At 45.2% G+C, this 22,014-nt stretch overlaps 1 protein-coding gene across 4 annotated transcripts in view; it reads left to right on the top strand.

The window, feature by feature from the left end:
- Positions 1-7,210: 7,210 nt before the first annotated feature.
- The window catches only part of pde8a (phosphodiesterase 8A), a 142,057-nt gene continuing 127,253 nt past the window's right edge, over positions 7,211-22,014 (top strand). For all 4 annotated transcript variants that reach the window (XR_011889028.1, XM_072277893.1, XM_072277897.1 and 1 more), the window contains exon 1: positions 7,211-7,589. Coding sequence is in view for 3 of the 4 variants with exons in the window: in XM_072277893.1 (XP_072133994.1) it covers positions 7,419-7,589 (171 nt within the window). In the remaining variant the exon portion in view is untranslated. The remainder of the gene's footprint in view (positions 7,590-22,014) is intronic.

Genomic DNA, 22,014 nt, shown 5'->3' with positions numbered 1-22,014 from the left:
CTTTATTTGTTCTTCCCGTGACTGTGCAGGTTTCCTTGCACGTTCCAGACGTACGCGTTAGTGGTCAATTGGTCACATGGGTGTAATTGATCAAAGTGAGCTGGAAGGGCTGGTGACTGCCATCTCCCTAAATAAATAGCTAAAAGTAAAATTGCCAGTGGCTAGTATATTGGGCACACATCTCAGCCTGTAAGCAGCAGGTAACTTCAAAATTTCAAGCAAGGATCTACTGGGCCATCCCCTGTAAGAGACTTTGGATGAGCCAGATCTCCAGCATCATTTACTCCCTTAGAAATACAGTGCCTTTCCGGCCCGCTGAACCATGCCACACAGCAACCCACCTATTTCACCCTCGCATAATCACCAGACAATTTACAACGACCAATTAACCTACTAACTGGTATGTTTTTGGACTGTGGGAGGAGACCAGAGCCCCCGTAGAACATGCATACTCCTTGGAGATAGTGGTGGGAATTGATCCCCGGTCACTGGAGCTATAGAAGCATTATGCTAACCGCTACACTACGTTCCCTTTTGCTAGTAAACCTACTGGTTAACTAGTCCACCAAAACAGACAGAATCTCCCAGTAGCCACCCACTTCAACTCTGCTTCCCACTTCCATTCAGATATGTCCATACATGGCCTCCTCTGCTGCCACGATGAGGCTAAACTCAGGTTGGAGGAGCAACACCTCATATACTGTCTAGTTAGTCTCCAGCCCCTTGGTATGAACATAGAATTCACCAACTTCCGGTAATTCCCTCCCCCTCCCTTCCCCTACCCCTATGTCACTCTGCCCCCTCCCCCAGCTGCCTATCACCTCCCTCATGGTTCTGCCTCCTTCTACTACCCATTGTGTTTTCCCATATTCCTTCTTCACCTTTCCTGCCTATCCCCTCCCTGCCTCCCCTCCCCCACCCCTTTATCTTTCCCCTTACTGGTTTTTCACCTGGAACCTACCAGCCTCCTCCTTCCCACCCTCCCCCCACCTTCTTTATAGGGCCTCTGCCCCTTCCCTCTCCAGTCCTAATGAAGGGTTCCGGCCCGAAACGTCGACTGATCTTTTCCACGGATGCTGCCCGACCTGCTGAGTTCCTCCAGCATGTTGTGAGTGTTGCTTTGATCCCAGCATCTGCAGATTATTTTGTGTTTACTTCCTCATGAACTCCCTACTAGCTGTCACTACTTGTGCACCAACCACCCTATCTTCTGCCTCTTCACTTCAGTTCCCACCCCCCGCAAATCTAGCTTAAGCTCTCCCCAATAGCATTAGCAAACCTCTCTCCCAATAAGCAATTGACCTACTGATCCACATTCCTCTGTGATGAGGGAGGAAACTGGAAAATTCAGTAGAAACCCTTCAAGGATAGGTTCGTGCAAACTCCACATAAACAGTATGCCAGGCCAAGACTGAAGTGCACTGTCAGAGTTCAGCCATAATTTGCTCTTCACTAGAAATAACTTGCCCAACCCAAGCATCTCCATTCCAAAAAACCAGTGAGTATGTCTGTTACGTAACCGGCAACAATGAATATCAATCGAGTCAGGTTATATAAAAACAACCAAACATTTATTAAACACGGATAAACAATAAAAAAAAACAAAACAAAAACCTTAACTGGAAGTTAACCACTATGTGGCCATTCAACAAATCGCCACTGGGTACTGGTTCTTAAAGCGATAATTGCAAAAACAATTCTTAAAGCGGTAAAGTCAAATACAGTTCTTAAAATGGTAAATTCGAAAGTCCAACAGATTTATACATTCAATTGGGAGAGACTTCCCTGGAGAAGGATTTCTTCATAGAAGCGACTTTCCTGCTGGTTCTGTCCAAAAGGATTCACGATGAAGGAAATAAACAGCTTAAAACAACTGGCCTTTCTTCTGGCCAGCAAATCCTGCATGAACTACCTTGCTCTTTTGGCAGGAGTTATCCTCGATGCAGGTCGCTACTTCTTCAACGAAGACTCAATAAGGTTGATCTTTTATTAAACTGTCGAACATTCCCGACTTCTCTTAATCCTTCATATCCTGTACTTCGATAAAGTCTTCACTCTCCGATACTATTGAAAAGGTACATCAACAAATCGGGCAGAAATGGGTAAACTGCCAATCCAGCATTATTGTACCTTACAATAGAAGGTAACACTCCGTTTTTAAAATGAAACTGCATCATAAAACAAATACGCAACGGAATGGAGACATTGACTAATGTTCTAGCTGGAAAACTAACTGCGTCACTAGGGGTCTTCCTTTTTATACCCATGGTGAACATGTCATCACGTGATCTCACATCGGCGGGAAAATTACATCAGGTGACCTCCAAAAGACCATTACATCATTCTCACAAGAAAGTCACAAGATCTCCTTGAGGTATGTAACATTTCTCAGTGTGGCAGTCACTGGATATGATCCTTGCACATAGCCTGAGATAAGAAGCTCAAAGTCCATCTTTATCTACCACTGTTCATTTAAGATAGACTCCAAACCACAAGAATGTGACTAAAGTAGCCCAGAGAACCATTTCGTTGTCAAAGGCTTGTTATGTTTGTAGACATGAATTGGGCACAGTCACTCCCAGTCCCATTGACCTCCTCACAAACCATAGGCTACTAGTTCTAAATCACAGTATCTGTGCCATAAACTAGTCAGGCAATAATTGGAAACTTCACAGAGGTACCCGAGGCTCAGGAGTTCCCCCAATGTCAGAAAACAGAAGAGCTGGACATTGACTTCCGGAAGGAGTTGGTGTACATGCTCCTGCGTCAATGTGGTTGAGATTGAGAATTTCAAGTTGCTCTGTGTGAACCTGTGTGTGTGTCCTGGTCCAACTGTGTTGATGTCATGGCCAAGAAAGGTCACCAGTTCCTCAACTTCCGCAGGAAGTTAAAGAAATCTGGCACGTCACCATCAGCTCTTAGCAATTTTTATAGATGCACCATAAAAAACATCCTATCTGAAGTGGATGAGACCACAAGAAACGGCGGAGTTGTGGACACAGCTCAGTACATCACAGTAAACAGCCTCCCCCCCATGGACTCTGACTGCATTTCTCACTGGCCTGCATTATCGAAAACTTCATCTACCTAGACATTCTGTCTTTTTCCTGCTTCCATCAGACAGAAGATATAAAAGCCTGGTAGCACATACCACCGAGCTCAAAGGCAATTCCTACCCTACTGTTATAAGACTAGTAAATGGGTTTTAGTTATGGTATGTTGCACTGTTGTCCTCACAATCTACATCATTATGACCCTGCTCTGCACTTTCCCTGTCACTGTTGCACCTCATTCTGAATTCTGTTACTGTTTAACCTGTTCTAGCTCAATGCACTGTGTAATGATTTAATCTGTGTGAACAGTATGCAACAGAACTTTTTCACTGTACCTCAATACCTGTAACAATAATGATGAGCACACTCCAGGCATCATTCTAATAAAACTGCCCAGAATTGCTTCCAATCCATTCATATTCTTTCTTTACCTGACTAGTGCTCCTGATGTGGTTCTTTAGCAGCAAAGCTTAACCTTTCTACTATTGCATCCAGTAATAAACACTCTGATAAATTTCCTGATTACCTAATTTACATCTACGTTTTCGATTTTTTGATAAATCATTCACTTGGACACTCGGATCCCTCTGCATTTCAAACCTTTGGAATTATTGTCGTTTAGATAAGATAACATTCAATTTATTGCCAAATGGACCATTCCGCATTTTCCCACATTACATGGTATTCCACATTTTCCTGAGTTACGCATTATTCCCCATTCCACATTTTCCCACAGTACACGGAATTTCACATTTCACGTTATCCCATGTTACACGGTATTCCACATTCCAGAGTTTCCCACATTACGGGGTACTCCACGTTCCACATTTTCCCATGATACACAGCATTCCATATTCCAGATACTCCCATGTTATGTGATATTCCCATTCTACATTTTCCCTCTTTACATGGTATTCCCCATTCCATATTTTCCCATGTTACGCAGTATTCCACATTCCACATTATCCCACAGTACACGATATTCCACATTCCATATTTTCCGATGTTACATGGTATTCCCCGTACCACATTTTCCACGTTACATGGTATTCCACATTATTACATGGAGTTCCACATTCCACATTTTCCCGCGTTATGCGGAATTCCATGTTCCACATATTCTGACATTACATGGTATTCTACACGTTCCCTGAGTTCATGGTCCATGTAGGTACCAATGACATGAGTAGGACAAGTGACGAGGCTCTGTGTAGGGAGCTAGGTGCTAAGTTAAAGTTCAAGACCACCAGAGTTGTGATCTCTGGATTGCTACCTGTGCCATGTACTAGTGAGTTCAGAACTAGGAAGATTATACAGTTTAATAAGTTGGTGTAGGAGGAAGTGCATAAGATGTTAGATCATTTTGCTCTCTTCTAGAGAAGGTGGGACTCGTACAAAAGAGACAGTTTGCACCTGAACTGGAGGGGGACAAATATCCTAGTGGGAAGGTTTGTTAATTCTGCACGTTGGGTTTTAAAGGAGAGTTGCAGGGGGATGGAACCAGTGCACCAGAACAGATAGTGGAGAGGCTGTGGAGACAGATGTTGGTAAAACAGGAATTAAAAGGTTGACCATGATGCGACTAGTGTCCTCAGCTGCATAGTTTCAAAATACACGTGGACTGAGATGTTAACTGTCCTGTGCTATCACCAGTGGGATCATCAGTTGATCTGCCACCTGTCCACAGGAGTTTCGGCCCGCTTATGATCAAGACTCCCTCGAGGTGGTGGGCCAGCAGTGCTAAAGCACCACCTCCCACTGGTGAGCTTAAAAACTTGGCATCTGCCTCTATCAGAGTTGTTGGTCACTTCCATCCAACAGATAGTCTGCTCTTCAGATGTCTATGCAATTACTGAAGGGTTTGCAAGATATGTGTACGCTGTCTGACTATCTGCCCCTCTGGACATACTTGGTCCACACCCATGCTGATCCTTTCTCTGCTGCCTCAGCTACAGCCCTGCTGGTTGACTTGATCTTTCTTCTAGTGACCTCAGCTGCATATATTTCAATGCGAGAAGCATTATAGGAAAGGCAGATGAGCTCACAGCTTGAATCAACACCTGCAATTATGATATTGTAGCCCTCCTGGTTGCAGCAAGGGCAGGACTCAATATTCTGGGGTTCTGCTGTTTTAGACGTGACAGTGGGAGGATTAAAGGAGGAGGGGTGGCATTACTAGTCAGGGAAAATATCATGGCATTGCTCAGTCAGCACAGACAGGAGAACTCATCTAGTGCGCAGTTATGGGTGGAACTGAATAATAAGAAAGGTATGACTACATTAATGGGGCTATATCACAGACTACCTAACTGTCCCCATTACCATCCCCCAGCTATAACAACTTTAGGTAACCCATGTCAGCAAGGAGCTAATTGTAGACTTCAGGAGAGGGAAATCAGGGGTCCATAAGCCAGTCCCCATCAGAAGTGAAATGGTCAGTATCTTTAAATTCCTGGGTGTCACTATCTCAGAGGACCTGTTCTGGACCATCATATAAATATAATTGCAAAGAAAGCACGACAACCCCTCTACTTCCTTAGAATACTTAGAAGATTCAACATGATATCTAAAATGTTGCCAAACTTCTATAGATGTGTGGTGAAAAATGTACTGAGTGGAATAGAAATATATAAAATTATGAAAGGGATAGATAAGATAGAGGCAGGAAAGTTGTTTCCACTGGTAGGTGAGACTAGAACTAGGACAAAGCCTCAAGATTCGGGGGAGTAGATTTAGGACAGGGATGAGGAGGAACTGCTTTTCCCAGAGAGTGGTGAATCTGTGGAATTCTCTGCCCAATGAAGCAGTGGAGGTTACATCAGTAAATATATTTAAGACAAGGTCGGATAGATTTTTGCATAATAGGGGAATTAAGGGTTATGGGGAAAAGGCAGGTAGGTGGAAATGAGTCCATGGCCAGATCAACCATGACAGACATCCCACTGAGCAAAAGCTCATTTCAGGGAGGTAGCACCATCAATTTGCGGGAGACTTCCGGGAGAGGTGGAATGTCTGCAATAGAGTAGCTCCTTAGCAGCTGACCAGCTAGTTTAAATAACGTTAGCTATGCGAATGAACGAATGACACCTGTTAAACTCACCTCAACATGTCTTGTACAGTCTTAACCCACCACGGGCAATAGAAAAGTCATTGCTGCAAACAGTGCAGCAAGCAACACTGTCATTATTTTTGACCCCTATTAGGCAGGGGTACACTTTAGTGTAGTCTGGGGTGACGTACGTTTTATATATTTTTTGTAACACTCTGCCATGGCGCGCTCTCGCTTGCTTTCTCTCGCGCGCGCTCTCTCTCTCTTGCTTTCTCTCTCGCGCGCTCTCTCTCTTGCTTTCTCTCGCTCGCTCGCTCTCAAAAATTGATTTCCGTGATATTGTATATAATTTGCGGGCATCAGGGAGCCACTATTCATATGCGGGAGACTCCCGGACCTTCCGGGAGAGGTGGGATGTCTGCCATGATCTTACTGAATGACGGAGCAGGATCGACTGGCCAGATGGCCTACTCCTGCTATTTCTTATGTTCTTATGCCTTTGAATGGAAAATTCTACAAAAAGTAGTGAATTCAGTGCAGTGGGTAAAGCCCTCCCAATCATCGAGCACATCTGCGTGAAACACTGTTGTAGGAAAGCAGCATCCATCATCAAAGATCCTCACCACCAGCAATTTCTCGCTGGTGCCATCAGGTAGCAGGTGCCTCAGGACTTGCACCACCAGGTTCAAGAACAGTTACTACCCCTCAGCCATCAGGATCTTGAACAAAAGAGGATAACCACATTCATCTATTGAAATGTTTCCATAACCAATGATGTCACTTTAAGGAGTCTTTATCTGGTTATTTCATGCTGTCATTATTTATTGCTATTTATTTATATTTGCATTTCATCAGTATGTTGTCTTCTATGCTCTTTCATTGATCCTGTTTACAGTTACTATTCTATAGATTTGCTGTGTACGCCCGCAGGACAAAGAATTTCAGGTCTGCGAGACTCTCTCATTTCCAGGGCCCGCTGGCGGTGGGGCCCACCTCTTCCCAAGGACTGATGCTTCCCCACTTTAAATCTCCCGCTCCGGCTCCAGCTGGTTCCTCGCGCGACCTCCAACCAATCGGATGGCGGATTGCATTGACGTCAGCAGAGGTCAGTGTGGCGGCGGGAGCCGGAGGGAGGTTGGTTCGCTCCCGCAGTGCCGGGGCCGAGGTCGGGGGCCATGGGGCGGTGACAGAGCGCAGGCCGGCCTGGCTTCCGATGGACGGCTGAGGCGTCGGGCCGGAGCAAGCAGTGAGGTCAACCAGCGAGCGGGCGGCGCGGCCCGGCCCTGGGAGGCCTGGCGCCCGCCCGCCCGCCGACCATGGGCTGCGCCCCGAGCATTCACGTCTCCCAGAGTGGTGTGCTCCACTGCCGTGGCTTGGACGGCTCCAGCTCGCCGCACCGAGGCAGCGCTGCGCCCAGCCTCGCCAGCAGGGCAGCCGGTCCGAGTGTCGAGGCGGAGACCGACAGCAGCGGCCGGGCCGGGGTCCAGGTGAGGCGGGCGCTCGGCAGTGGTTCTGGTTCACCAGCATCTTGGGTTGAAGGGGGTGGGTATGTGCTAGGGATTTCGAGATGGGCTGAACGGGTAAGAGATCTGTGTTTCTATTAGCTTCCCCTTCTCAGTGAGCGCATTCCTGCTCCCGGAAAGCAAGGAAGCGGTGGAACTGTGAGAGGTCTGTGATCTTCTGTGTACCCTGGCACCTCCACACCCCACACCCCACACCCCTGCTGTTCCTATTCAACCTGCATTGATCCGCCTGGTCCTTAGATAACTCCATGGAATATAACTGCAGTTTCAGTAAAGCTGTCTAAGTTTTGTCTTACACAGGGTTATTATTTCCATAAGCGGAGTTAGCGCATTGTGAGTCCTTTAGAACAGTTCCCATTCAACTGTGATCCAGAGATGTTGGATGAAAAGTTCCATTCCCTGTTCAATTATAAACAAGATGACTGATGTCTGTACTGATCAAAGAGGAACGATGTTTATTTCTATAAGTGCATGCCTTTCTTCAAAATGTCTCTATCCTAGGCTACTGTGTTTTAAGTTAATTTGTTGGCTGAATTTTAAATGCTTTAGGACATTGTGCAGTGCAATAACAAGACTTTGGCCCAGCTCCTTTGCACCAAATTAAAATCCCATCTGCCTGCACGCATCTGTATACTTCTGTTTCCTACCAGTTCATGTGTCTGTCTAAATGTCTCTTTTAACATCACTGTCATCTGGTTCTACCATCTTACCACTCCTGTGTAAGATAAAACTTGCCCTCATCATCTTTAAGATTCAAGATTGTTTAATGTCATTTCCTGTACTTAAATATAAAGGAGAACAAAATAATTGTTACTCTGGATCTGATGCAGCATAAAAAAACACAATAGTAATAACACAAATATAAATACATAAGATAGATAGTATACGTTGAAACTGAGGGAACGTGTTGTCCTTGAGCAAGGCACTTAATCACACATTGCTTTGCGACGACACTGGTGCCAAGCTGTATGGGTCCTAATGCCCTTCCCTTGGACAACATTGGTGTCGTGGAGAGGGGAGCCTTGCAGCATGGGCAACTGCTGGTCTTCCATACAACCTTGCCCAGGCCTGTGCCCTGGAGAGTGAAGACTTTCCAGGTGCATATCCATGGTCTCGCAAGACTAACGGATGCCTAAAAAAAAATGTCCGAAAAGCCTTGTCCCTGATGGGAGTTGGTCAAACAGTCCATGAGCTGGGTGGGTGGGATCTTTCATGATGTTACTGGCACCTTTCTGTATATATGTCCTTGATGGTTGGTGATCCATTGGGCAGTTTTAACGACTTTTTGTAGTTTTTCTGTCTGCAGCAGTGCAGTTTCTGTACCATACAGCATATTAGAATGCTCTGTATTGCATATCTATAGAAGGATGTGCAAAGTCCAGCTCTCTTCAGCCTCCTCGGATAGTGGAGATGTTGGTGAGCTTTCTTGATTGTGTAAAATGTGTCCTGGGACCATGAGAGGTTGTGTGAGATGTGCACTCCCAGAAGTTTGAAATTGCTCCGTTTCCACTGCTGCGCCGCTGAAATTTGAACGTGTGTGAGTTATAAAGTCGATGGCTATCTCCTTTGTTTTTTTGACATTGAGGAAGAGGTTACTTGACTGGCACAGGCCTCAAGCTCTTCTACCTCCTCTCTGTAGGCCCTCTCATCATTGTTGATGAGCCCACCAAGCAAACTTGACAATGTGATTACCCAGGTGTTTGCTGTGCAGGTATGTGTGAGCACAGCTCTTGGGAGAGGGGGAAGACACCTATGTTGTGGGTGCTAGGAAAGGAAGAGTGGTGGAACATCCTGACTATCTGAGGTCTGTTGGTTAGAAGTGCAACACCATCACTTGAAAGCAGGGGTTCCCAACGTGGGATCCACAGACCCTTGCTTGAGTATTGATCCATGGCTTAAAAAAACATTGGGAACTCCTGCTCTAAAGCTTTGTCCTCTAGTGCTGGACATTTCTATCCTGGACCATTCTCATCGTCCATATACTGCTGATAATTTTATATCGGCCTCTGCTCTGGTGAAAACAACTCAACTTTGTCCAACTGCTCCTAGTAGCTAATGCTCACTAATCCAGGCAGCATCATGGTGAATCTCTCCTTAGCTTCCATATCCTTATAGTGTGGTGTGTACAACATGTCATACCCCTGATGCTTTGTCTGGAAACACAAGACTAAACCTGTAATTTACTAGTAAAATATGAGGTGGAGCTAGTGATTTAAAATTCACTATTTTAGACATCCTGGTCAACCTTTTTTCAAGTTACGAAGGTACTTTGCATAAAAGACCACAAACTAGGAGAAGACTGGTTTAATGTTGCACTCTGTAGTACAAATGCACCTTCCTCATAGATCTATAACAGGGGTTCCATCTGAGGTCCCCGGATCCCTCAGTTAATGGTAGGGGTCCATGGCATGAAAAAAAGCTTAGAGCCCCTGTTATAGATCTTGTGCTTTCAGTCACAAATTTTCACTATGGATGTGAAGTGTTGTTTTCTAGGCATTCCTCACAACTGGTGTATTCTGTGAATGTTGTTGGTTGATTTAAGGAGAATGCTGGTCCCAGTACAAACATAATGGAATCACCGGAGGTTTTCATAGCAACATACCGTTCAGGGATGTTGATTAATTTTCAGGATGAATATTAGACTCAATCAGATGTGATTAGTGCGTCCAGCATCTGTACATTATGGTAGGTGCAGTGTGGTTGGATGCAGAGTAATGTTTCTTGCTTCTATTCCAGCAATGAACCTTAACTTTGGAATTATGATTATTTCTGACTGTTCCATTGTCAATTTAACACCTCAGTCATGCTGCCTTTGAAGTTTCCATTTCAGGGTTTTTAGACTTGATTTGTAGCTATTAAGAAGTGTGTTGATGCTGTGTTGTTCCCTTTTTGCAAATTCAAATACAATCCCTTATTTTCCAACCCCACTTTTTAAAGTGATCGCTACATTCCTAAGTTGTCATCTGCGAGGTGATATTACAAGAGGGTATTCTTCCTCTGGGCTCCTTCTGTCTCTCCCTACAGATGTGGTAACAGGCTGCAAGTGATGAGAAAAGTACCATTCTTATGCAAATGCAGAAAGGAGCTTGTACCAATTCAAGCATGTGTAGAGTTTTCCATCCAAACGCCATTCATATGCTGGGACACTTATCAATGTGTATATATTCTCCAAGAAATGATCAATGATATAAATAGCTTCTTCCTGATGATTAACATTGGCAAGATTGTTTATCGTCATAGTAAGAGTTGGAGCTCTGATTAGTCTTGAGTGCTGATCATATCTGTATGGCAACCATTTGTTGGGTGTTGAGCAATTCTCAGTTTTGTTTTAATGTGCCTTACTCGCACTGTACTGAGGAATCAGTTGCACAGGAAAGAAAGCTCTCTTCTTGATGTTACTATCCAGCAGACCATTGAATTATTCAATCATTTAAATTGGGACTGAATCCCCATCCCCTCCTTGCCTGCCCTATTGTCTTGAGCCCTGTGAACTGCTGTTTGTTGGAATAGAGTAATGGCATCGCTTACATTTTGTTCAGAGGCTTCAGGATGCAGTTATGATAGGATTGTTTACATCTATGCATAGTAGAAGAATGTGAGTGTTTGTGAACCGTACTGAATGATAATTGTGTGGATCTCAAGCTAGGAGTTACGAGAGGAAAAGATTAGTTTTATTTGTCACATGTACATTGAAACATTGAGCCTTACAATGTAATGTCAACAACCATCTCAGTCTGAGGATGTGCTGGGGGCAGCCCGCAAATGTTTCTGTGTTTCCAGTGACAGCATAGCATGCCCACAACTTACTAACCCTAACTAGTATGTCTTTGGAATGTGGGAGGAAACCCATGTGGTCAGGTGAGAAAGTACAAACTCCTTACAAATGGCAGCAAGAGTAGAGCGCTGATAGCTGATGCTGTATCAGACTTGCTGTAGCTGCTACGCCGCCGTGTCCTCAACAATCCGGCGCTGCAATAAAGGGAATTCCTGCCTGTTATCCCCAGGAGGGTCCAGATCTTTAGTGAGTTATTACCAGTTTGTCTTCGCTCAGGTCAGACAGTACCTGTGGACAAAAAATAAATTAATGTTTTGGGTTGAAGACCTTTTGTCAGAATGAGGAAAAAAGAAAACAAGTTGATTTAAGTCACAAAGAAAGGAGGGATGGATAGGACAAAGGGAGTGTCTTTGATTGGGTGAGGCCAAGATTGTCATGGTGATGTGCTGTCTGCAAAGTATCTGGCTACCAACCAATCTATATCTATCAATCAGACTGCTCTGGAATCAACTCATCACCACAGCCATCCTGGCCTTAATCCATCAGGGGGCTTCCCTTTTTCCCAAAGAACTCCCTACTGCAGTGAAATGTGTGGCTACCGTTCTTTCGGCAGATGAGTGATTGTGCAGTTCGTAATGGAATTTATTGTGCAGTTTCTATTGGTAAAATAGTTGGTCCAGCAGTACCTGGTTGTGGTTTTTGAGTTGTTTTTAAGACATGGGTGCAGGAATAGGCTACCTGGTTCGTCAAGTCTGCTCTGCAAATTTCTAAACCTATAATAAATCCTCTCCTTGCAGTATTTTTTTCTCTCTGAACTTAAAGGTTTTAGAAGGGAACTCTAGAAGTTTTGTTTTTCCTAGCTACTGAGTGGGATGCATTTCTAAGTAACTTCATGTGGGTGGATTAAATTAAATTTACAGCTGTTATTATAACTTGTTTCCTACCTGTGCCAAATTTCAGTTCCTGTATTCATGAAAATGCATAACTCTTAAATATAAATCTTAAGGTTTAAGGGTCTTTTAAAGGGGAGCTGTTGAGGGTGAGAGGTGTTGAGGCTGACAGTAGTGTGTTCTTTCATTCACACCTGTTCTGCCAACACCAAGTATAGGAGCTGAATTCATAATGCTGTGTTCCATAGTAACTACGTTCAATAGCTCCAGCACCAAAGTGACATTCCCACTACCCACCATTGTGCAGGGGGCTAATAAAAACAGAAAATGGTGGAAATACCTCAGTAGGTGAGGCCACGTCTGTGGTAAGAGAAACAGCTGGTGATCCAGGCTGAACACCCCTTGTCAGAACCTGGGAGATGAAAGAAGCTTGTTAAGCTGCAGGGAGGGAGGGTGGGGGAGAGGGAGATCTCTGAATGGCCAAGGCTGTCTGGCCAAGCAGTGAATGCAAGCAGTTGGGGAGTGGGCAGATAAAAGATTATTCCCAGTGCACACCTACACTGACCTTGCTGTATGTAGTCTGGTCTGCACTGTTACAACGGTGTCCAAAGCAAGCTTAAATAACAACATCTCGTTGTCTGCCAAGTCATGTTGCAGCCTCCGCAATAATGTAGCCCCCCCGGCCACCCTCAGGGTCGCTCGGCTCGCTGTCGTCTAGGGAAACAGCCTGGGCCCCGGCAAACTGGGTAATTCGTTTGTGTGGATGCTGTGTGAGGTACCCCACCCCACCCAAATAACAGACAATACACCAGATGCAATCAAATGATATACAGTTTGTAGATATTACTGGAACTATATAATTAAAAGAGAATAAAATATAAAAGGAAAATAAAAGGCACCACACTTATCAAAGTTCAATCTCTTCGTGCACAAAAACCGTTGGAGCTCAAGGACCTTCTTCTTCACCCTGCGACCCCCTCGGACCATCTCGACCGGCCGCCTGGGACCAACAATGGTGGTCGACCAGACGCTCCACACGAGTCCGTTTCCGCCTCCTCGCCGAACGTCCCGCTCAGGGTCCGACCCTGTTAGCGGACTCACCGCACCTCGTCCATCCTCTGTCTCGCTCTCCCGCCTTCTCCCCCAAAACCCTGCGCATACAGTATCTTCAAATACACCAAAACCATAACAACTATCCCAATTGGTTAATAGCACTCTCTTATCACACAAGCTGCTAGCGCAAACTTTCTCAGCGTTTAACACAACAAAGCCGCATTCCCCAGATTAACATAACAAAGACGCCATTTTAATTAGCCTCTGCAGTAACATAAAAGACAAAACCCCCTTACACTCTCTCCCCACCAAATAAAGTCATGTCCTCATGACTTCTAAATAACTTGCCAACCAGTCCTGCAGACATACAACACACACATACACAGATACACACAGTGACAGTGCTCCCCAAACAGTGGACCTTATTCCCGTCCCATGGGCGCTACATAGGCCAACCTATCTGGGAGCTTCTTAACCCTCAGAGATGCCCACAGCTAGCTCTCCCCACTACACCTGACTCAGTGGGAGAAGGGCCAAAGGTCTCTTCCTCAATCACGGGGAAGTTAGCGAAAGGCAGCATGTACCACATGTGCAGCACATCATCCTTCGAATCCGTATCCTTCCTCATTCCCTCGATTGGTAGCTGCTGTTTAAGTTTCTCCAAACTGAAACATTTAGCTGGGGCTACCCCTTCAGCCTCCTGCCGTCGAGACGTCAGCTTCTTTGGGGACTCCTTCCACTCTCGCCACAGCCTCAGCAGTTCTGACTCAGGGTTCTTGGTCATCTCAATCTGGGACGCAGTTACCCCACCAGCTTCTTCCACACTGACCTGAAAAGCAGCAGTTAAAGAATGTTCAGCTTCCAGTTGTTTCTTCCTGAGGACATCTTCCAGGTCAACTTTCAGTTTTTCCACTTCATTTAAACTTGCGATAGGCACCTTCAAGTTCCTTTCAAGCGTCCGCCTCCCTTTTCTGAGATCTGTCCTCCATTTCTTTACCTCCTTGGGAGTGTAGTCAAACTCCCCTCCCTGGGCTCTCAGATTTTTGTTGACCTTAGTCAGAACACTTCCTTGATCTTCCCCAACTTGCAAGTCTTCCAATCTGTTCTGAATCGACGTCTTGAGTTTCTGCCGATCCCTTCAAAGGTGGGTCATTGTTAATCTCGCTGGATTAATTCATCAGTACATGACCGCAGTGCGGTGCAAATCCCGTCTCTTCCCTGTGTCTCATTCAGATTGACGACCTGGGTTTCCATACCCCGGTTCACCACCGTCTGTCCCAACACCAGGAAGTTCAACTGGTATGTCGGGTCATTTTCCTCACATTGCACCAAACTCCTCCGGCCAAAAACTCCTCCACATTTGACACTTCGCTTCGGTCGCCCGGGCTCAGCCACTCGCCTCGCCTCATAGTCCCCCCAGGCGAATCCAAGCTCTAGGCGGTCATCCACATATGTCAAAACTCCACACACCTTCACTTCCCCCATGGTCTTCCTCATGCCCCATGGGAAGGATGCAGGGGCTCCGGATATGCCCTTGGGCATCTTTTCGGATCGGAAGATTCCTAGGGAACTAGTAAAGGCCATCTTCAGCTCAACAGCCACACTCCTCAGGATCTGGCAACATCCACCCCTCAGATGCAGCACATTAAACCACATCGCATAATCCACACACACGCTGCCTTCATCTTCCACGCCGCTAGGGTCCAGATGCTGCGACCTCTCTCTCACTGAGGTGTCTTCAGCGGTCAACTCCCCTCCCTCGTGGTAGTTCGGAGCATCTACTAAGAGGGTCTCACCCTCAGCTACTTTCCCCAAGCCGTACCACCGCCGGGTCTCGTTTAAATTCAGTACTGGCTCAAGGCTGCTACACACATCCTCAGAAGCAACTTGACACGCTGGGTGCCCAGAAAATGCCTCCATGACCTCCAGGGTCATTAACCAATCATCGTCTTCTGGATAACTACTGCCACTAGTACCCAAAGTCTCCGGTGCCCTTGCGGTTGTCAAGGATAAATGCTTCCGATACTGGTTGTAAAACGAACTGTACAACAACTTGATCTGTGCCCCGGGGTCGAGGATAGCTTTAGCATCGCTTCCCTCTATCCATAACGACACCCTGGGGCGTTGTCCCTCTAAGCCTTCAGGAATAGGGTCTTCTCCTTTCGGGACTACATTGGTACATTGCTGGGAACGTGCTTCCCCAGAGACCCCAAGCCGTTCCCCCACTGGACCTCCACTAAATTTCTCGATTCCTCTCTGATCAGCTGAACAACTGAAGGAGGGGCTGATCCCCTGAAATGATCCCCCTGGCACTGCAAGCAATTTAGCCGCCCTCCTAGCTAGAGAAGACACACTGAAAACTTTCCCCCCTCTTTCAAATAACTGACAGCTGTCACTACGGTGTAAGTGAACCTGACAGCTCTAACACCGTCACCAGCCTGTCTACTCAAACTTTCAACCAATCCCTGTCGCTCTCCCTCAACCGAGCCTGCCACTCATCTAACAACTGAGAGATCTGCTCCACCCACATCTCGCACGTCTCCGCCCCTCTTGGGGTGGACACTATCCCAAGTGCCAGGTGGAGCCTGCCAGAGCTAGAACATTTATTCGCAGACCCTCCCTCCAAATCAGACCACTCTTTCCTCTCTCTCCCAACCGCATGGGCAGCCCCGAGTGCCACCTGCAACTTGTCAATGCCAGTCCGAACTCAAACAAAGACCTCACCCACCACGCAAACAGCAATCACCAGCAAATAACTCACAGAGACACACATTACAGATTTAAACAGGGCACCCACCCAGCAAACCAGCAGACTCAATCCCGGACGAGCCCCCACAATGTAGCCCCCCCCTCCCCCGGCCACCCTCAGGGTCGCTCAGCTCGCTGTCGTCTAGGGAAACAGCCTGGGCCCCGGCAAACTGGATAGTTCGTTTGTGTGGATGCTGTGTGAGGTACCCCACCCCGCCCAAATAATGGACAATATACTAGATGCAATTAAATGATATACAGTTTGTAGATATTACTGGAACTATATAATTAAAAGAGAATAAAATATAAAAGGAAAATAAAAGGCACCACACTTATCAAAGTTCAATCTCTTCGTGCACAAAAACCGTTGGAGCTCAAGGACTTTCATCTTCACCCTGCGACCCCGTCGGACCACTTCGACTGGCCGCCTGGGACCAACAATGGTGGTCGACCAGACGCTCCACACGAGTCCGTCTCCGTCTCATCGCTGAACGTCCCGCTCGGGGTCCGATCCTGTTAGCAGACTCACTGCACCTTGTCCATCCTCTATCTCGCTCTCTCGCCTTCTCCCCCAAAACCCCGCGCATACAGTATCTTCAAATACACCAAAACCATAACAACTATCCCAATTGGTTAATAGCACTCTCTTATCACACTCTAAAGCAAAAATAAGCTGCTAGCGCAAACTTTCTCAGCGTTTGACACAACAAAGCCGCATTCCCCAGATTAACATAACAAAGACGCCATTTTAATTAGCCTCCGCAGTAACATAAAAGTCGAAACCCCCTTTCAATAATATAGTCAATTTTACAACTTCAGGTAATGTGCTTTCTTTCATGCCTATTTCTGCCTGCTCTCATGCCTCAGAGCCTTGCTATCAGCAATGGGTTACACAGAAGCATCTTAATCCAATTGTTGTATCAAATTATTTAGCCACCTGTCAAAAACATTCCCCTTCTTCCACCCATCGCTCCCACCTTCCTTGCTACTGAAAGCTAAGGTATCTTTTCCTTTTTCCAGTTCTGATAAAGGGTCTTGAACCTGAAACATTAGCTCAGTTTCTGTCACCACATGTGCTGCTTGATCTGTCTAAATCGCCAGGGCTGGGTCAGATTTATCCCACCTGAGAAGCAAGAGAAGAGATTGCTGCAGCTTTGGCTGATATTTTTCAGTCATTGCTGGCCGCAGGTGACTGGAGGATGGCAGAGATAGTTCCCCTTTCCATGAAGGTCAGCTGACTGGAGCCTGGCAAGTATGGATCTGTGAGCCTAACATCAGCAGCACAGAAGTTATTGGGGATAAAGTTCCAAGGGTAGGATTAGTGACCATGTGGGCTTTGTCAAGGTCAGGTATTGTCTGACAATGTATTGATGAGGGCAGGGATAGTAGATGTGGTTTATGTGAACTTCAGTAAGATCTTTAACAAAGATCCACTTGGGCGACTGATCAATGATCAGTAGGATACTGGGCGAGTTCACAAATTTGAACCAAAGTTGGCTTGTCAGTTTTGACAAAGGGGTGACGATATGGGGTTATTTTTATGATTGGTTCCCTGTAACTAGTGTTTTGCAGAATTGCTTCTGGATCATCTGTTGCTTGTACACACAAGTAAATTGGATGTGGATATAGGCAGCATCAATAAGTTTACAGCTGACACGAAGATTGGTGAATTGCTGGTAGTGTGGCAGGTTCAAGCTTATGGGTATATCAGTGTGTTGGTGAAATGGGGTGAGAAGTTAAATGTGAGGTGATATATTTTGGGACTGTAAATAAGGCTTTGGTATTATGAGTAGAGAGTGTGGTTAAAGACCCTCACTATTTGGGACATACCCTCTTTGCATTACTACCATTAGGGAGGAGATTGGAGACCCACACTTCTTTTAAGAACAGCTTTTTCTCTGCTATCAGCTTTCTGAATGGTCTATAAACACCGTCCTGTTATTCATCTTTGGCACTATTTTTGTAAAGTATAGTAATTTCAATGTTTTACACTATACTGTTACTACAGAACAACTAACTTCACAATGTCAGCAGTAATTCCAATTCTGAATAGAATGTGGTTAATGTGTATGGGATATTGGCCCTCATGAATTGAGGCATTGAATAAAAGAGAAGGAAGGTCATATAATACTTTATTAAACCTCGGTCAGGTCTCAGCTGAAGCACTGTGCTGTTCTTGTCTTCACCCTATAGGAAAGATGTGATGTTCCTGGGGAAGGTGTAGAGGAGATTCATCATGATGTTGCCTGAGATGGAGTGTTTCAATTATGAGAGGTTGAATTTGTTTACCCGTGGGTGGAGGTTGTTAAAAGGGGACATGATGTTTAACATTGAGGGGTATACATTGAACAGACTGTGGAAAATGTTTCCTCGTATAATAGGTGATTAAAGCTTAGAGATTTAGATGGGATCTGAAGGTAGTTTCTTTCCCCTTGAGTGGTGAGTACCTGGAAAGCATTCAGAAATGTGGTGAAAGCATTGAGAGTCAGTCACCTGGGCAAAGCAGGTAGTGATCTAGTGCTGGAAGATGGAATTAATACAGATGGATGCCTGCTGGTTGGCATGGCCATGATGGGTTGAATGGCCTGGCTCCCTGTTGAGTAGCCCTCTATGCTGACTTCCCAGCATCTTCAGTGTTTTTTCTAATGGAAAGTCAGTGCCTACCTGGGTTTATGCTTCACCCAACAGGTAGACTGCAATTGTTTAGAATTCATATCAGCTACAGTATTTATTTTAAAAAACATATTCCAGCCGAATGCATTAATTTATATCTTTTATAATATTTTAAAAGTGGGGTCACATCATTTATTTTATAATTATTATTGGATCAACTGCTATTTAGTTGCAACTGTACACAAACCACTTGAAGATGATACCAGCCATAGTCACTGTCTCCAATTCTATTTATGCAGTGTTGCAGAATGTGCAGCAAATATTGTCAGCCATTGGGAGCATGAACACTTTGCTCTCCTGCAGTAGCAAAGCGAGTCATCCACCCACGTGTGGCACCAACTCTTCAGCTGAGCAGCATATACCTAGTTCTCTTTATGAATATCACCATTCAATCCGCCTCCACCATTCTTCTAGCTTGTAACTTGCACTGTCGTTATTAAAGAACAACTCCTCTGCCGGTGCCTTCTGGATTGTTTTTGTGATCATCTGAAACCTGGTTAATGAGTCTCCTATTCCAGTTTCTCCTCAGTCAAAATCCTCAATTATTTTCAGTAAAGCTACCAGATTCTCTCTCAACCTCCTCTGCTTGGCGACCCAGCTTTAGTTGACGCAGTGAAGTAATGTATTGCATTCTGGTAAATCTCCCGTGTAGTCTATCCAAGGCTTGGCAAGTTTTCTGCGCACATTCTTCCATTTGGAACTAATCTGCTTTGTATTTTCTCACAGATTTCTTTGCACAGCAGTTCTCTGGATTTGTAGACTACCACAGTGATGGATGCTGTTAGGTAGACAGCTGGGTTGATGTCAGGGGTGTTGTATGGACCTGTTGTTTGCTCCTGACTAATGTGGGGACTATATCCTTGGTATCTTCTCAGATGTTGCTGCTCTATTTTGAATGGTTACAGACCAAAGATTTCTGTACAAACATTGGAAAATCTGCAAATGCTGGTGATCCAAGCAATACGCACAAATGCTGGAGGAACTCAGCAGGCCAGGCAATGTCAGTGGAAAAGACAATCGACGTTTCAGGCCGAGATCATTCAGGATGCCCTGATGAAGTGTCTTGACACAAAACATCATCTGTTTACTGTTTTCCATAGATGCTGCCATTTTGTGTGTGTTGCAAAGATTTCTGTAGGTGTGAATATTACACTTGGGAGTTTTTTTTTGAAATGTTTACTTTGCTAAGAGTCCTTCTGTGCCAGGGTTTAAGATGATTTTTTTTTGGGAAGAGCTCCATGCTGGGGTTGTTGAGCTGGGAGAGGGCACAGATAGTGGTTGAATTAATGGTACCTGTGAATTGGTGGGATTCTGAAGAAACGGTATTGATACTTCTCCAGTGCCTTGGAGGCAATTGCTGTAGGGTGTATGTTTCTTTTTCTACAGGTATTGCCTGAGTTGCTGAGTTTCCAGAATTTTCTCCTTGTATTTTAAATTTCTGGTGTCTAAGTATTTTAGTTTTCATTTACTTGTCTTATCCTGTGTCTAGCATCAAGTCTTGTGTCAAATGCAGTTCAGATAGACATCCATGTCTCCTTGTTACAAGTTGGTATTGTGATTAAATTCTTTCCATTTGACTAGATGTGTGTGACTACAGTGCATAAAAAAATTGCCTTTTGTCACCTCCACCACTTTCTATCTCAATTTTCTTGCGGGGAAGTCGCAGTCATAGTCCTGGAAGAATACAGCATTGAAACAGGACGTTCAGCCCATCTAGTTCATGTAGAAACCTTTTACTTCCATCGATCTGCATGGGGACCACAGCCCTCCATACTCCTCCTATCCATGTACCTATGCAGCCTTCGCTTAAACATTGAAATCGAGCTTGCATGCACCACTTGTGCTGTTCCACGCTCTCACGACCCTCTGAGTGAACAAGTTTCCCCTCATGTTCCCCTTAAACTTTTCACCTTTCACCCTTAATCCATTATCTCCAGTTGTAGTCCTATTCAACGTAAGTGGAAAAAGCCTTCTTGCATTTACCCTATCTATACCTCTCAGAATTTTGTATACCTCTATCAAATATCCTCTCAATTTTCTGCACTCCAAAGAATAAAGTCCTAACCTTTTCAGTCTTTCTATACAGCTCAGATCCCCCAGGCCCAGCACTACCCTTGTAAATTTTCCCTGTACTCTTTCAACCTCATTTACATCTTTCCTATAGGTAGGTGACCAAAACTGAACACGGTACTCCAAACTGGGCCTCACCAACACCTTGTACAGCTTCAACATAACATCTGATCTCCTGTAATTAATACTTTGATTTATGAAGGACAATGTGCCAAAAACTTTTTTATGAGCCTATCTATCGCTGATGCCACTTTAAACAAATTATGGACCTGTTTTCCCAGATCCCTTTGTTCTACTGTAATCCTCAGTGCCCTGCTGTTCACTGTGTAAGACCTGCCCTGGCTGGTGCTACCGAAGTGTAACACCTTACACTTGTCTGCATTAAATTCTATCTGCTGTTTTTCCAGTTGATCCAGATACTTCTGCAAGTCATGATAGCCTTCCTTGCTGTGCACTACACCCCTAATCTTAGTGTTTTGCAAATTTTCTGATCCACTTAACCACATTATCATCCAAATCGTTGATATAATTGACAAACGGCAACCAAGCACCAATCCCTGTGGTACACCACTAGTCACAGGCCTCCAGTAGAGGATTGCCTCTCTGACTACCTCTCTCTGCCTTGTCCCACAAAGCCAGTATCTAATCCAGTTTACTACCTTATCTTGAATGCTGAGCGACTGAACCTTCTTGACCAACCTCCCATGTGGGACATCGTCAAATGCTTTGCTAAAATCCATGTAGACAGCATCCACTCTCTTGCCTTCATCCACTTTCCTAGTAACTTCCTCAAAACTCCAAGATTGGTAGGACATGACCTGTGGTTTGTCCATCGTCGTCGATGAAGACCTTGACATCATTAGTCACTTTGAGACTGGATGCAGTGTGTCCGAAGATGACTGGTCAGGCCAATTCGGGCACAGAATGTCCTGGCACATGTTGGGCAGACATGTTTAGGCACTGCAGTTGTTGCGCTGGTGGCTCTGGACTTGTGCAGCTTGCGCTTATGTTGTGCTTCAGCAATGCGCCTTGCTTCATAAGCTTGACAGCCCTTGTGGATGAGGCAGCACCAGGTCGGGCGGTTTTGTGCCAGCATTTCCCAAGAGGTCATGTCTATGTCAAGTGACTTCAGGGAGGCCTCAGTGTGTCTTTGTAACATTTCTTCTGCCCTCCATGCGAG

The sequence above is a fragment of the Mobula birostris genome, chromosome 14 (assembly GCF_030028105.1).
Source record: "Mobula birostris isolate sMobBir1 chromosome 14, sMobBir1.hap1, whole genome shotgun sequence".
Lineage (NCBI taxonomy): Eukaryota > Metazoa > Chordata > Chondrichthyes > Myliobatiformes > Myliobatidae > Mobula > Mobula birostris.
Note: the sequence above shows the minus strand (reverse complement) of the source record. Positions and strands in the feature narration are given on the sequence as shown.